This window comes from Vipera berus (assembly GCF_964194415.1).
Source record: "Vipera berus genome assembly, chromosome: 5".
Taxonomy (NCBI): domain Eukaryota; kingdom Metazoa; phylum Chordata; class Lepidosauria; order Squamata; family Viperidae; genus Vipera; species Vipera berus.
Genome location: NC_138207.1, coordinates 64833680 through 64850244, shown reverse-complemented (window position 1 = coordinate 64850244; position 16565 = coordinate 64833680). Strand labels below are relative to the sequence as shown.

At 33.4% G+C, this 16565-nt stretch overlaps 2 protein-coding genes across 4 annotated transcripts in view; one reads left to right on the top strand and one right to left on the bottom strand.

The window, feature by feature from the left end:
* DOCK1 (dedicator of cytokinesis 1) overlaps positions 1-16565 on the bottom strand; it is a 443954-nt gene that overhangs the window by 273246 nt on the left and 154143 nt on the right. The window lies entirely within an intron of this gene.
* INSYN2A (inhibitory synaptic factor 2A) overlaps positions 1-16565 on the top strand; it is a 97800-nt gene that overhangs the window by 46012 nt on the left and 35223 nt on the right. Inside the window, exons 5-6 of one of the 2 annotated variants that reach the window (XM_081328493.1) lie at positions 197-268; positions 11831-12048. In XM_081328493.1, coding sequence (XP_081184619.1) covers positions 197-268; positions 11831-12014 — 256 coding nt within the window. In that variant the 3' untranslated portion in view covers positions 12015-12048. Of the gene's footprint in view, positions 1-196; positions 269-11830; positions 12049-16565 lie in introns of those variants that run through there. The other variant, XM_081328494.1, reaches the window with a different exon arrangement.

Genomic DNA, 16565 nt, shown 5'->3' with positions numbered 1-16565 from the left:
TGATTTCAGTTGTCAATATATTAACAAACTGTGTTTCCTGAATATCAAAATGTGTAACTATTCTTATGTGCCTAAATGCAGGTACAAAACTGACAACCAATAGAATAAGAAGTTAAAATTGGGTTCTATCCCTCCATCTACTTAAAACAATGAAGAAGCAATTCTTTTAATAATATAATGTATTATATATTCTTAGGCTTTCATATCGGACTGGTCAAGACACATCCAATTGTGACACATGTAGGAACAGTGCATGTATAATCTATAGGTAAGTAACTTCTCATGTTTCCACTTTTCAAATTGGATAAAAATAATTTTATTTGTAGTGGAAATTGCATGCAAGCCACTGTTTTAAATTGGTATTTCAGCATGAATGCTCTTAAGAACAGGAAATTAATGTTTATTGTACTATAAAGCTAATTTATAAGGTATTTAAATACTAGAAAGAAGAGAAATGAGATGAGGATAATGGTACGCATTAACTTGTACAATGATAGAATAGAAATTTGTGGCAAATATTTCATCAAAATATATTTTTTCATTGAAATAACTTGAGGTCTACAATAATACATTTGAAAACAAGTAACAGTAGAAATTATGAATACTCCGAACATTACCTTTTAAAAATGGTACACAGCATATATTTGTAATGTTTAGCTTAAAGATGGAATGTCTTACATGAATGTGCACACTTTTTACATTCAAACAACAAATAGAATAGTGACTTAGCCTTATGCATGATACTTTCATGGTCAAATCAAAAATACTTTATTGCAAATATAGTCTTAGTTAAAATATGTATACAGGTGGTCCTCAATAACACTGATTCAGCAGCCCTTTTAAGTTATGACGGTGCTGAACGAGTCATTCTTAGGACTGGTCAACAAAGTTCCAGAAGCATCCCCAAGGTCACGAGATTGCCATGTGGGACCTTCACTGTCAGCTTCTGAGAAGCAAAATCAATGGAGAAGCTGGCAGCAGGTGGCAAATGGCAGCCATGTGATGTCATGTTTAATGACATTGCAGGATTTGCTTAACGATAGCATCCAAAAGTGCCATAACAATGTCACTAAGCAGCACTGTCATGTGACACTGTGCTTCAAAATTGTGTTGCTAGCAACAATTCTGATCCCAATTATCGTAGTTAACTGGGGATTACCTGTAATAGATTATGTATCAACATGCATTTGTAAATAATTCCCACCTCCAGAAATTGGAAAAGTAGCAAGCTGATAAAAGCATAGATTTTAATTATTTTTCACAAAACTAGAATGAGTAGATAAATATTAAAAGTAACAAATATACATATACGTCTACACATATATTGCCTGTTGTAGCATTTAAATTATCTTACAGTGGTATATATTGTTATATTTAATATGTTTATAAGTGATGAGAATCCTGCACATTGTATTGGTTGAACAGTTTTCTGGAACAATCAGTGACGAAAATTTGTTATATTGACTGGATAAACTATGAAGTAATTGTTGCCAGAAATAATGTAGATGTTTTAGGATACAGGAACTACATTTCTAAGTATTTTTGTCTCACATCTTGTGCTGTCTGCTTGCATAATCCATCAAGCATAAATCTGTGCAGTATCGATTGAGCTGCAGAGTCTAATGCCATCTCATTCGTTCTTCTCCATAATGCATGCTTTTAAAGAGATGAGGAGTTTGACTTCAAAAGTTCTTGGGGAATAAATTGGCTTTAGGTGAATGTTACTTCATACTTTTAAATTGTATACAGGCAACTAATATTTTGGGCTGTACAACTGTGCTTTAGCAGTTAAGTGTTGCATAAGGGTTTTTTACTGATACAAGCTAAGTACTATGATTGTAAGAATCCTGAAATATTGTGCATGAAAAGCCATACAAGTAATCCTCACGTTACAATGGCAGTTGGGACTGGATTTGTCATTGCTAAGTGATGTAATCATAACAGAATAACAGGGGTTGGAGGGGACCTTAGAGATCTTCTAGTCCAACCGCCTGTTCAGGCAGGAAACCCTATATACCATTTCAGACAAATGGCTGTCCAATCTCTTCTTAAAAACTTCCATTGTTGGAGCATTCACCACTTCTGGAGGCAGGTTGTTCCACTGATTAATTGTTCTAAAAGTCAGGAAATTTCTTCTTAGTTCTAGGTTGCTTGTCTCCTTGATTAGTTTCCATCCATTGTTTCTTGTTCTGCCTTCAGGAGCTTTGGAAAATAGCTTGATTCCCTCTTCTTTGTGGCAACCACTAAGATATTGGAACACTGCTATCAGAAAGACCCCTAGTCTTTCTCTTCATTAAACTAGACATACCCAATTCCAGCAACTGTTCTTTATATATTTTAGCCTCCAGTCCCCTAATCATCTTTGTTGCTCTTCTCCGCACTCTTTCTAGAGTCTCAACATCTTTTTTACATTGGGGTGTCCAAAACCAGGTGCAGTATTTCAAGTGTGGTCATACCAAGGCGTTATAAGTGGTATTAACATTTCACCTGATCCTGGTTCTGTCCCTCTGTTAATGCAACTAGGACTGTGTTGGCTTTTTTGGCAGCTGCAGCACATTGCTGGCTCATATTTAAGTGATTGTCCACTAGGACTGAGATCCTTTCACAATTACCACTATTGAGCCAGATAACACTTATACTATACCTGTGCCTTTGGTTTTTCTTGCCTAAATGTACTTTTTTCACCTCTGAATTTTATTTTGTTAGACAGTGCCCAATGTTCAAGTCTCTCCAGATCCTTCTGTATCTTAAGCCTATCTTCTGGAGTGTTGGCTATTGATGCCAGCTTGGTCTCATCTGCAAATTTGGTGGGTTCCCCATCTACCCCCTCATCCAAATCGTTGATGAAAATGTTATAGAGTACTGGGCCTAATATTTCCCTCCCATGTAGATACAGTTCCATTGAGGACTACATGTTGAGTGCAGTTGGTCAGCCAGTTACAGTCATAAAGTGCATCACATGACCACAATGTTTAGCAACAACAGTTCTGGTTGCTAAAACCCAAGATGTAGAGGAATTATGCAGGAATAGTGGAAGTCCCAAGTCCCATTGTTTAGCACTGTTACAACTTTGAATGGTTGCTGAACAGGTGGGCGGTAAGCAAAGACTACCTCTTGTTAAATGTTCATCAATGTTCCAAAATCCAGGAAGGAGAGATTCCTTATCCTTGTATTTTTAAAGAACTGTTGTTTCATGGACCCCACTTCCATCTTTCAGCAGCCTAAGATAGTGAACAGCTAAATTTTAGTAATATACTATAATTATTGTCAGTGTGTGGGCATGGGTGTGTTTTAAACAAAGATAGAAACAGAAGGGGCAATTCTGAGAGGTTTGGGGATTTTTTTTCATTTCTATCTGGAAAATGCCCCATCTGCCACTACTTTCCCCATTTTGGTATGTTTTAAAAATAGAACTGGGAATAGACCTTGAGAAGCAAATTGTTTTCATCCTCTCTGTCAAGCAATAACATTTGATAACACACGTTGGAAGATTGACACTCTCCTTTTACTCTCAGATAGTATTTAGACTGTTTGGAAGAATTTAAGAGTAAAATGGATGAAGTTTGCCTTCCAGAGACTTCTTGTTGCCATTCTTGTCCTAAAAAGTCCACGATACTTGGATTGGAAAAATCAGCTCTTCCCTTTCAATAAGTTTCTTATTTTATGGAGGATTTTTGGAAGTCAGGAAGGTAATGTAACTCCCAATCTCTCCAGCTTTATGCAGCTGTGCCTCACAAATCAGTCAGATCCTGTGCTACTTTAATAGCAAATATTTCTTTTAATTTTTCTTTACTCAGGAATAGCAGCTATAATGATTTATACACCATGTCCCTCTGTAAATCTATTTTCTGGCTTATAGCAATTCTTTCCTCTTCCATTTCCATAACATTTTCTTGACAGATGCCATCATCAGAAGTGATATACTGGTCTATTTGGTAGGGAATAGAATACACTAATCAAGCAGTTTTCTTTTTTGCTATAACTTCTTGTGAATCTAAAAATAAACTTATGATTTGAATGGTTACTTGAGATCATTATTCATCACTTTAGAAGTAACTGTTCACTTATTGAAGCACAATCCATAAATCCATTATATGCATTTCTTTACCTCTGGAAAACGCCCTTTATTTAATGTAATTGCAATATATTTCATTCACTGATTTTATCCACGCCTTTTTTCTAATTCCCATTCCTACTATTTTATATGCATAATAACTTAATTACATTAGAATAAAATCTTTGACATTTTATCCCAGCCTGCTCAAAAGTCTCTGAAAGTGACTTGTTTATTTATTTATTAATTCTTACAAGTATATATAAATAAGACTATAATCTACACTGTAAATAAATCCAGAAATACACCCCATCTGTACACCTCTTAGGGTTTATTTATGCAGATAAATATGTTTTTAAAATAGGTAAAATTCTTAATGTATTTTTACATTGAAATAATATTATAAATTAAACGTAGAGCAGAATGATTGGCAGACATGATTGGCTGACCCAACCATATTGGGAATTCATAGTATGCAAGTAAATGTAACTTTATCCTAATTAAGTTGGGAATTCAAATAATTCCTTAACCAACCTGCTTCCTTTTTCTAATTCTAGTAAATATCAGTTGGGGGTCATATCAAGCAGTGGAAGTGCATTCAAAATGAATAAAGTTTCACCCATCTCTCATGCTGATTTCCACTGCTTTGTTCATTTTAGACCAGGGGTGTCAAACTTTTAATGTCACGTGACGTGTCACGACGTATCCTGACTTTTTTGCCATTGCCAGCAATGGGGTGGGTGCGGTTCCGCTACGATGCATCCGGTCCAGAGGCTGGCAGTTTGACACCCCTGATTTAGACAGCATCTTCTCTGTCTAGGAATATGCCAATGCATCCAAATTCGCTCCACATCAACAACAAATACATTTTTCTGCATGCTTTTTCACCTAAAATCTTTTAAAAAACAAGCTGTTCATCCCTGCTGCTTATATTTAAAGCATATTTTAATAGATGACAATAATTAGCAGCCTCCTTTCACTGCTGCCAGAGCAGGCCATTTTTTATATTCTTGCATCACCTTATCCATGTTTTTACTAGGAATATATTCATTGCCATGTCTCCTTTCGGATTTTAATTGCTGAAGAGGAGGTGCCTTTCCTTTGGCACTGTAATATTTAGGGAAGGTATTAAAGAGGGAGATGGGTCATGGGGGGGGGGAATCCCCCAAGACAGTTGCTTTTCTCATTTTCACCCTCTTTTATACATACATGTCCATGCACACATATTAAGAAAAGCATACTCATTCAGCAGAAGAAAGGTAGAAATTTAATAATATACCTCCCAACATCAATGAAAAATAGATGGTGAGTTACCATAAAGCATGGATTGAATCTCTAGAACCACCCTTTGCCAACACCTATTATATTTCAAGCCAAGTCAGTTAGCTCCTTGAAATATTGTATATAAGAATTCCTACACAGAGCAGAGGTGCTTATAAATGTCATATAAGTGAATCTCTTTTAAAACTGATTTTAATGAAACACACATACACAGATAAAACCCAAACATCCTGGGGTAATAAAACTTTTACTTTCAGAGCTATCCAACTGTATCCTCACATGCCATGTACAACATAACTGCGAAAGTGGAATTCAGAAATCATTACATGCATTTATTTTTTTAAATCAAGCTGATGTGGATTCCTCATTATTCATGTTATATGGAATGGTAGCTAAAGTCCAATTAAAGCCCATAATTGATAGAATATTGAGTTGAAATATTTAAGTTTTTATGGTAATATCTGATTATTTGGGTAAACTGAATGGTATTTGTTATATTGGTACTCTTTGTTTTCTGCTTTTCCTGAAAATTAGTTGGCAATAATGGCTTTGGATACTGCTGCTGAGAGGGAGAGGGGGAGAGAGACAGACATGGCAAAATCAAGGGTTTGCTGAGGCATATTGCTGAAGCTCAGTGTTTAGGGCTTTCTAAGATATAAAAAAATATATTACAATAAAGTATGAAAATGAGGTAATTAAAACTAAACAGGAGGTGAAGAATCTGCAGTTTTCAACAGTTCAAGTTAAATTACCAGTGATGGCTAAATGATGGCAGTATGACCAATAGCGAGTAATAATAGATTTATGGTTCAGCAACATCTGAGGGCCTCAAGTTTTCTTCTTCTGAACAGGATCCACCCACAAGAGACCAAGGAAATTGGGCTTGTACTGAGTATACATTGATATCAACACTTTTCCTTCCAGTTAATTATTTCCAGTTAACTTCTCTAACAAAGTAATTTATTTCCCTGTTAGCCTGCCTGGTTTGTTGTATTTTTATTTCTTGTATGGTATTGGCTGCAGGTCTTTGTAACAAGTCTTTCTTTAGAAATTTACCACTCTCATAGGTAATCAAAGACTGAAAATACAAGCTGCCCTACTTGCAGTGAGTAGCAACTTCCACATAGGCTGTGGAATAGCAAGAGAGGGAGAGACGCCTCAAGGCTTCAATTCTGAGTTTATTTCCCTTGGTATTTGGTAATAACAGATTGCTTGCAGTCTATTTCTCATGCTAGCTGATTGGATGCTCCTTGCCTGTGTTACATCACATTATTGTGAATAAAACATTATAGGAACTCATTTGATAATGTTTCTAAGGACAAGGGTCCAGGGGAGAATTGCCTGAAAATATAGTTTCTGCTCTACCAGATCAAATACCTTGCCCTTTTAACTTTACCATCAACAATCTACATCTTGAAAACTTGAAAATATTTATGCAGAATAATATGCAGAAAACTACACATGGCATGGGTAATATTTTCTTCAAATAATTTTTATTTAAAATTGTAAATAGAATATAAATTAATGCAACTTCAAAAAACTAGAGATACAAAAAGAAAAATAAAGGCAAAATATGTAAAAAGGTAAATAAAATAACTTCCCTTTCATCCAACAAGTAAAAACAATTTTAATATCTTATCACCATCTCCTATATAACATATACTGCCTTTACCCCATAACTCATCTCTTAACTCTAAAATCCTAAAAACAAATGTCTCTGATTTCCTTACTGGATTTTGCAGATAAAAGAATGAATGAAGATATAATTAATTATTTTAAGCTGGATTTAACAAACTAACACTGTATTTCTCACTTGAATGTTTAACAAACTTAATTTTTAACCCCATCAAATATAATCCCATAGTTTATTTTCTATTCATTTTTTGACCTCATAATTTTTCAGAATTTACAGACTTCTTTTGTAATCCAGTAAGAAAAAGTTATTTGGACCACTTGTCTGTTTGTATATCTCCTTTAAGCAGTGGAATATCCATCAGTTTTATTTGAACATTCAGATGAAAATATCTTTCTCTTTGACATAATTAAATCCACATTAAAATTAATTTCAAATTTAATTATAGCTTGTTCTTCTGTGACTTTATTGACACATAATCTATTAATATCAAATAATTTTGATGACCAGAATTCAAAAATGTCCATCAAAGATTTTTGTTCCATTTTCTTAACTAGATGAACTGTTTCCTAACTCTCTAGTATCTCAAACCTTCAAGATCCCATTATCATGTTTCCTCTTTAAAATACCCCAAATTATCACCATTTCCAGCAATAATCCAAAAAAAATAGTATTTTTATAAAACATTTAAAATCACCCTCTTTTTCCAAGGGGAAAGTATCTCACCTAATGAATACAGGAAAAATCTTTTTGGTCTGAAGTGTCTTAATATTTCCAATTCAGTAAAAAAATGATCTCCAAAAAGTGATAAAGATATGAGGCACCATCTTTCATCCTTAAAAGATTGTGTTACAAATGTGAACTTGATGGTATCCCTCAAGTCACAACTACTCAACTCAAAAGTCAATTGCAGAATGATGATTCCTGCCATCTACTTATAGGGAGTGGGTGTCCAGAGTCACATGGGTGCTAATCTTTCTTCTTACACATATATCCCAGTAATTTATAGCAAAAAATACTGTATTGTTTGTCAAATGAAAATATATTAATGTCACTGAAGATAATAGATAAATATGATTAAGACCCTCACCTTGTAAGTTCAAACAGTCTGTATCCTTAAAAATGCAACAGATTCCGTTCATTTTAATGTATTAATAAGGGAAGAAAAAGGAGACCCCAAATCTTTATGATTATTACATGGATTATTATTTTGTGTACATTGCTCAATCAGACTAAATAGATCCTTTAAGAATGAAAAATAAGATCAATTATATCTTCCATTCAGAATCAGCCATATATTTTATAAAATACAAAACAAATTTATCACTGGATAAAATTTATGTATAAAAATATTAGATTATTAGTAGTAAGGTACTCTTAAGTACACATAAAGTTGTGCCTTATTGAGTTATGATTCAGAGACAACTGCATGTGTGCAGAAGTTTTATTAATCCTATGTTGTTTTAAGTAAGTTGATAAAACCAACTGAGAATATATTCCTTCCATAATTATTTCCTAAGAGACTCACCCCTTACGCTCTCCCTTAAAAATAGTCTTTTAATATTTTGTACATTGATCCATAAGCAATTATCATGAAATTATTTGAATGACATAACCATTGAAAGCTTTCATAACAGCTTTCAGTTTATTTAGGAAACCTGAATGCTCTGTAAACTAATGCAAGGTTATTTCAGGTTCAGCACAAAAAAATAAATAAATCTGAAATCTACTATGATAAATTTCTGCAGTGAAAAATTGATTAAAACACTATAATATTGAAGTTCTTGAATAATGCTAGCAAAAACCAAATGAACCTATCATTTGGCTGTTTTTTTTCTCTTTCTCCAAAAAACATACTACTTAATATTTTAATTTCATCCTAAATATGGTTCTCCTAATACCTAATTCTGAGATCTGAAAACAAAATATAACTTGTGAAATGTAATCACTAAGTGCAAAATTTTAAATAAATAAAAAATATTAAGAGCACCAGAATAGATGAAAACTGATAGAAAATCAGCACCAATTTAGGTGTGAATAGGCATGTGTTTGATCATAGAATGAGAGGATCTGCATTTAAAATTCTCCAAGATAAACACAGTAAGTCTTGAAGCAATGTCTGTTTAATTAATTTTGTAATGAACAGTGAGTTGCTGTGTACAGTCAGTTCAGCCTATTTGCAGCCAGTTTTTCACTCAGCAAACAGCCTAAATGCACTTTGTGACCCAAAGTGGTCCATCAGGTTATGTACAATTCTGATATGTGAACTAGGGGGGAAAAAGCCATGTCCTCTTGTAACATATTATAAACAAACATTATTTTTGTTTAGTCAGAATGGGATGAATTTTACCCCAAAGTTCAAATGTAGGAGACACTGTAGGAGAATAGTTGTGCAAAAAATTAGGATTATGATAGCACCTTTTCCCATCAAATTTTAATAAAATTCATAAACGTTTGTGAGTGGCAGCTCAATTCAGATTCACAGAGTGGTTAGATTAATGCAGGATTTAAATATGGGCAAGATAGGATGAGGGGATAGTTTTCTGGTTATTGAGATGCAAATTGTATGCCTCTAATCTTTGTGTATTTTGGGAGTGACTGTCAACATTATGTTTTTCAGAAAAACTTTAATGATTCTTCAACAAAGACCCTTGAATATGCTTGGCCTGAATAAATTTTGCACTCATAGATAAGAGCACTTGCCTTTGTATGGCTCATTTTTTAAACAAAAGCAAAGAGTAGGAAAAATTAGCTCTTTTGCAACGAAGAGAAGGGGGAAAAAATACTTCCTCAGAACTTGTATTGGAGTTGTTGCTTTTTAAATTATTGGTAAATGATCTTGACTTAGGGGTAGGAGTTGGGTTGACTAGGTTTACGAATGCTGCTAAACTAATGAGAGTGGAAAAATCTAAACATAATCATCAAAAGCTGAAGGATGTTTTTGAGGATACAGTGATACATATGGGGGCAAAAAAACTTAAAATATACTAGGTTTGTTTTTATTAAGGTTAACTTAGAGAAATTCATGAATAAATCTGTCCTTCCTGGAAATAGGGAGATGTTCCAGAACCGTGGGGAATGTAGTGCAGATGCTTACAGAAAGCTGAGAGAGAAAATAAACTTTGCTATAATTTCTTACCTTAGAAAAAGTCCAACTTTAGACTATTATCTCCAGCAGATCTCCAAGTTCATTCTGGTCTTTTTTGTTGTTGATGTTGTTGTTTAAAAAGGAGGGGGTTTAAGGTTCAGGAAAGGGAAAGGGGGAAGCATTATTTCTATGAATAATAGAAGGTTTATTTCTGGAGTGAGAAAATGTTAAACCATACTAAAAATTTCCCTCAGTTTCGAACCATATCCAGATTATTCCCTTGCATTCTGCCTCTATTTTTGCTCTCCTAGATCTACCCTCAGGTGAGGAAACTTCTTTCATAACCAATACATTTAACTTTAAGATGGAAAAAAAATATTTCCAAAGCAATTTGTTTTAAAATTATCTTTTTCTAAATCACTATGCATTACCATTACTAATTACTTTTCTGCCACAGCTTGAAATCAGGTCTCTTTGTTTTTATAAATTAAACCTGAAACATATTTTATGAATGGTATTCCAATCTCTGGAGCTGTAATTTCTTCTGGATCTTTTCTCCCCCTTAATTGCAGAGCAGTCATCAGGGTACTCTTCTATTTCAAAAGCTTACAATTTCGGATAAATATTTTATGAGTTTAACTTTACTTTTACATAGCAATTTTGATCTTCAAGTGAGTAATAGATTTAGTTTGTTTCTTTCCTTGCAGTCTTATGTTTTGAAATTATGTTTAGTGACATGTTCTACAGCTGTTTTAGTAGCCTCAACTTTATAATTAGCTGAGGTCAGGTTTGGGTTACATGCAACAAGGATCTAGTCTCACAGAGATAACAGAAATAGAAGAGGTCACTATTTCAACAACTTTATGAAGTGCATAAAATATACCAAAAAAATCAGATTATGTTATGTGAATAGGCTTGTTCACATGTTAATTATGGCTGAATCAATAGCCTTTGGTTATTGGAATTATTTTATTTATCTCTCTGGTACTATCAAGCTTACTTCTTAAAACACTGTATAACAAATAATTGAAGAACAGACAAGGGATAACTGCAGTTTAATGGAAGGAATGATTGCAGCTATATCAGGATAAAACTAATTTTTCATGTTCCAGGCATACACAGAGGCTCTTAAGTTTAGGATTAAATATTGTACGCTTTATTATCTCCTATTCTAGTGGGACTTTTATACCCTTATCCTGATCCTTAATATTTTGTTGTTGAATAACCAGTTTGTAATAATGAACTAATGCAAGATATAAACAAAAAATTATATTGAATATAACCTACAAAGAAAAACATAACTTCTGCAGCTCAGAGATAAATTTTAACTTTCCAGCCACCAATATATTTATCCCATTTGGATGAAAAGGAAGCCAAGTCTTCAACCAAAATCCAGCATCACACTGTCCTAGGGAGTACTACAAAGCTCAGTGATATATCTGTCTAGACCTGGAAATTGACAGGCTAAATGCAGAAAACCTACTGGCATTCAGGGTAGACAACTAATTGGGTTAAGGGACTGACAGTTTAAGAAAGCTTTTTGTCATCTTAGTGGGATAACACAGTTCCATGTTACAGTTAATATATTTAAATATTGTTTTCTATTTCAGATGTTACTTGAACTATTTTGCAATACAGTATTGTCAGTATGTTGTATTAGAGGACTGCAGAATCTGGTTTTTTCACATATCAAATTCACTTTTAATGTTAATTTAACAGAAACCTCTATCTTGGCAACTGATTGTGGTTCTCTTTTTTTCCTTCCACTATTTAGTGTGGAATTAGATTTTAAGCAGCAAGAAGACAAACTTCAGCCAGTTCTGAGAAAACTTCATCCTATTGAGGAAACTCAGGTTGCACCTTTGCCTTATTCTCAGGAGAGTTACTCCTCAACTCCCAAGCAAAAATCCAAAACTGAATCAAAAAAGCATGGAAGATGGAAACTCTGGTTTCTTTAACTAAATCCGTATTATATGGAATTTTAAGGTCGCCTTCATTTAAAAAAAAAACACTACATCCACATGAACTTGTGGAGTTTTTTAAAAAGGATCCTAATAATTTGAATAGGTGACTGTCAGCAAGTGTTACTCTGACAATATTAAGAAAGCATTTTTTCTCACCATATGTACCAAAAAAGGCCTTTGTACCTATGAATGAACTTTCAGGAGTAAGGCATTCAAATTGCATACCTTGTCAGCTTTTTATTTGAATTTCACCATTGTGGGATGTTAAAGAACTTTTAAAACCAGGATAGAAATTCATGTTAGCAAAAGGAAAAAGTATAATTACTTGCCCACCATTCTTTTGTTAAAAATAACCAATGTTATTTTTCAGAGTCCAGATTTTGTTTTGATTCTTTGGTTTTCTTCTTGTAAAAGAAAGGGCAGAATGTTTCTCCCCTGAAGTTGTTCACTGTATATTTAATTTTCCACATATGCTGGGGTGAGTAGAACCATTTTCAGCACATAGATATCCTGAGGAAAGCACAATATTTTCAGTGGTCTGAGACCATGAATAATCTTTGAAATGTGATTATGTGTATACTTGCCTTTATGTGCTGTAGCATTATGCCAAGTGATTGCACCTCAGTGAAATGCTGGCACCTTTAATTTACTGTCATTTTCATCACATAACCTACTGCTCACTTTAAATGGTGAGCAGTCAAAAGCCACCTAAAGTCAGGGCATGCCTTTAATTACTGGCAGTTGACAGGGTCAAAGCTAAGGACACTAAGCTCTCTTAGATATTATTTTTAATCTGTTGGTACCCAACAGCTAAAGCTATGTTCTGGCACCATATTTGGAAAGAGGGAAGGGAAGAGATGCATAACAGTAAGTAACAGACCATTGGCAGCTGCCACAATTTAATACACTTTTGTAATTTAGTCTCAAGAAAACACTATACTCTCTTGACACACTGTGCCAGAAATTTTATAATGTATTGTGTTTTGCTTTTTAAGAGTTCACAAGAGCCTGGCAGCTTTGCACATTAAAGGAAGATACCGAACCATCCTAATCCTTCTACTAAAATAGTATTAGCAAATGGGAAGGTTGAATGAAAATGTTGTGCAATTAACAGTTTAAGAGTAATTACACAAATTGAACAAAAATTATTTTTAGACACTTTTAATTCCCATCAGTTTCATTGGCAGGGGATCAAGCACATAACTAACTCTCCACTATTTCCTGTATTTAAATAATATCTCTGAAAAATTACTCTGTAAGCTTTCTTTGGAGATTTTTTCCTTTTTTATACTTCCAATGTCAATTTCAATAAGGTATCTGGGAAGTTCTAGATACATAGTTTATCTCAAATCATACAGGATCTTTTTCATAACTATAAAGCAGAATAAAGTGACAAATACTGTTTTATTGGTGGAAATCTCCAGTGAAAAAAATAATGCAGATGTACTACAATCACTTACTTCAATATTTAAACCTACATTCATGTTATATATTTTATATTGAGTTTTATTACAAAATTTAATTTGGTTGTTTTATGGAAAAATACCTGAGATGTGCTTATGAAAATATAATTGATACATTAATTATGATCAACTTCAAAATTCCCCTGTTATTCTATAACTCATTTTCTACTAATACTCCAAGAGGGCTACCAATGACTATTGTAAGGAAGTATTTCTGAATTTTATTTTTAGTATTATTTTTAATTTCTTTTTCAGAAAGTGCAAGGCTCAGAAAGTCATTTCGATGCTACTGGAAAAGTGTAAATATTTATATTGGAAAGGAATGGAATTAAACATAATAAATTTTACAGTCTTTTAAATTAAAGTTCATAACTTTAATTGATCCCAACATACTTTAGAATCTAATCACAAATATAATTGTACAGTATTGTCCTTACTAATTCCAAGACACATTTTCAAAAATAAATACATAGATTAAGCTGAATGTTGATTGTGATCCTACAGATAACATCACATACATATACAATAGGGTCAACATGCAATGGAACATGTTTGGGCTTGGGTTTTCTACTTGTCAGGAACACTTTAAGACAGTTACATCTTTTTCTTGGCTTGACACAGCTGCCCTCTGCAATTAACACGTGATCATAGGAAAATTATACTTGGTTAAAGAATTCTTGGTAGATTCTATATAAGACTTTATGCTTCTAAATGATATTTCACCTTTTGAATATGGATCATTGCATATAGTCCTAATAAGCAACCTAATTGTTATGACCATTTATTTATAATCACAGTAAGGATCATGGCCATTATTCCTAACAAAATTCTATCCTTAAGACTTATAATAATTTATTAAATTCTCCCAAGTCCAAAAATAAACTAAAAATCCATCACAAAGACACAGACAGGAAGCAGGAGCCCAGCTATAAACATGTGTGCTGCCTCATGTAACAGTGAATTTCCCTATATGTTAAAAGCTGCACATGCATACATGTGTTTTCCTGATTTTCGTCTAACAAACTAATGACTCTTAATCACATAACCCAGCTGCAACTTCACTCATGATTCGATAGTTTGGAAATAATTGTGAAGAAATGCACCAGAAACCTGTGCAAATTATAGGGTGCATGTTTGCAGGTTTATAGACTATATTCTGCTTTTTTCCCTTTTCTTTAAATCTGGGCTAAATCAAACATACAACAAGTATGCATATTATAAATATGCTACCAGTCTGAGATGCTTAGCATATGACCTGTGTATTTCAAAAATAGCCCATATTCTCTTGGGCTTCCATCAACCCATAAAATTTCCTAAAATATATTTGCTGGTTGCCAAGTAACACTCATTCTATTATATAGGAATCAAACCAGGAAAAGAAACATTAAGAAACCATTTTGAGGTTGAGAAGCAAAGTGAGTCAGTATTCTATACAGCAACAGAGTGTTTTACTAAAACGCTTGCAAATTTTTAATTTTTACATTTCCTCTTTCAAAAGATAAAACACATATTCTTGCTCAAAGCTACATATTGTGTTATCGTACCATACTATGTAACTTGTAATAAAAAATTTTTTGCAAGTATGTAAAACGTATCATATTGTATTACATTTAGGATCACTGAGGCAAAAGTTAAAATTCTGTGGAGAGAAGGCTAAAATCTGTAGTAAAGTATAATATTTAATTGACATATCAAATGAAAATACTTTTACTGAAATTTGTTGTTTTAAAAAAACAGGTAGGAAGTCCAAAATGTGTATCATTATTCCAATTTGTGTATTCCTTAATTTGCTGCTAAATTCATTAGCAATATCATGTGGTTTCAACCACTAGTTTACTTAAACACATTTCCATGTCATGCTTTATATTCCATTTCTAAATAATAAATGCTGCAGTAATTTTATATTACTTGCTATTTTCATACTATAAGGACAGTATTTTCTAAGTTTGCATAATTCCCATAAAGCAGCAGTGACATAGATACTTGTTTTGAAATTAATGGGAAACAATACATGTAAATATCACTTTTTTTCTTAAAAAACAGACCACTGTAATTATGTAGTCAAGATAAAATGGAAAATGTTAATGTTAAAAATGCTGAGTATATGAATTGTTTGCTTTGCTTATATTATTTTGATTATTTTTGCCTCTGAAAACACTTTTGTACAACAAAATACTGGCTGAGTGTCTCTGCTTTTTCTTCAACGTTTAATTGCGGTACCAAGTTTAAAAACTCAAGGGATGATTTTTTTCATGAATGTTTTAAAATGAAATTAGATTTTACATAGCACTAGGTCTGTGTAATAGCAATGAGTTGATTCTACAATATATGTAAACGATAATTATTGCTATTAAGAGACCCCATATTTCACTATAATGAAACTGAATTTCCAACATCTCTCAGCATTATTTCCCTCTCAATAAAATTACTACAAATAATTTAAATATAGGATACTCAAAAGTATCCCTCCATTTATTCAAAATGTTCTTCAAAAAAACTTAATTTATAAATGACTATTTAAAGGAAAGGAAAACAAAGTAAAAATAATTATGAAAATGAATTGATTGGAATTATGGCATGCAGAAATTTGTTAATTACAAGTAGTTCTCAATTTATGACCACAATTGAGCCCAAAATTTATGTTGTTAAGTGAGAAATTGGTTAAGTGAGTTTTGCACCATTTATTTCATTTCATTTTATTAAATTTATATGCCGCCCTTCTCCCTGAGGACTCAGGGCGGCTCACAACAATAACAATTAAAAAACATAGAGTAAAAATGTAAAAGAGAATTAAACAATAAATGCAAAATTACAAGACAATTTAACCCAGTAAAAAGCCTAATTAAAAATTGTAGTCAGTCCAGGCCCGCTTGTTGGAACAACCACGTCTTCAAGTCACGACGGAAGGACCGAAGGTCAGGGGCCATCCGCAGCTCCAGAGGCAACTCATTCCAGAGGGTCGGCACACCCACAGAGAAGGCTCTCCCCCTGGGGGTTGCCAGCCGGCATTGCCTGGCCGATGGAACGCTGAGGAGGCCGACCGGGTGATGGGAGGTTGACAATGGAAGCAGGTAGTCTCGCA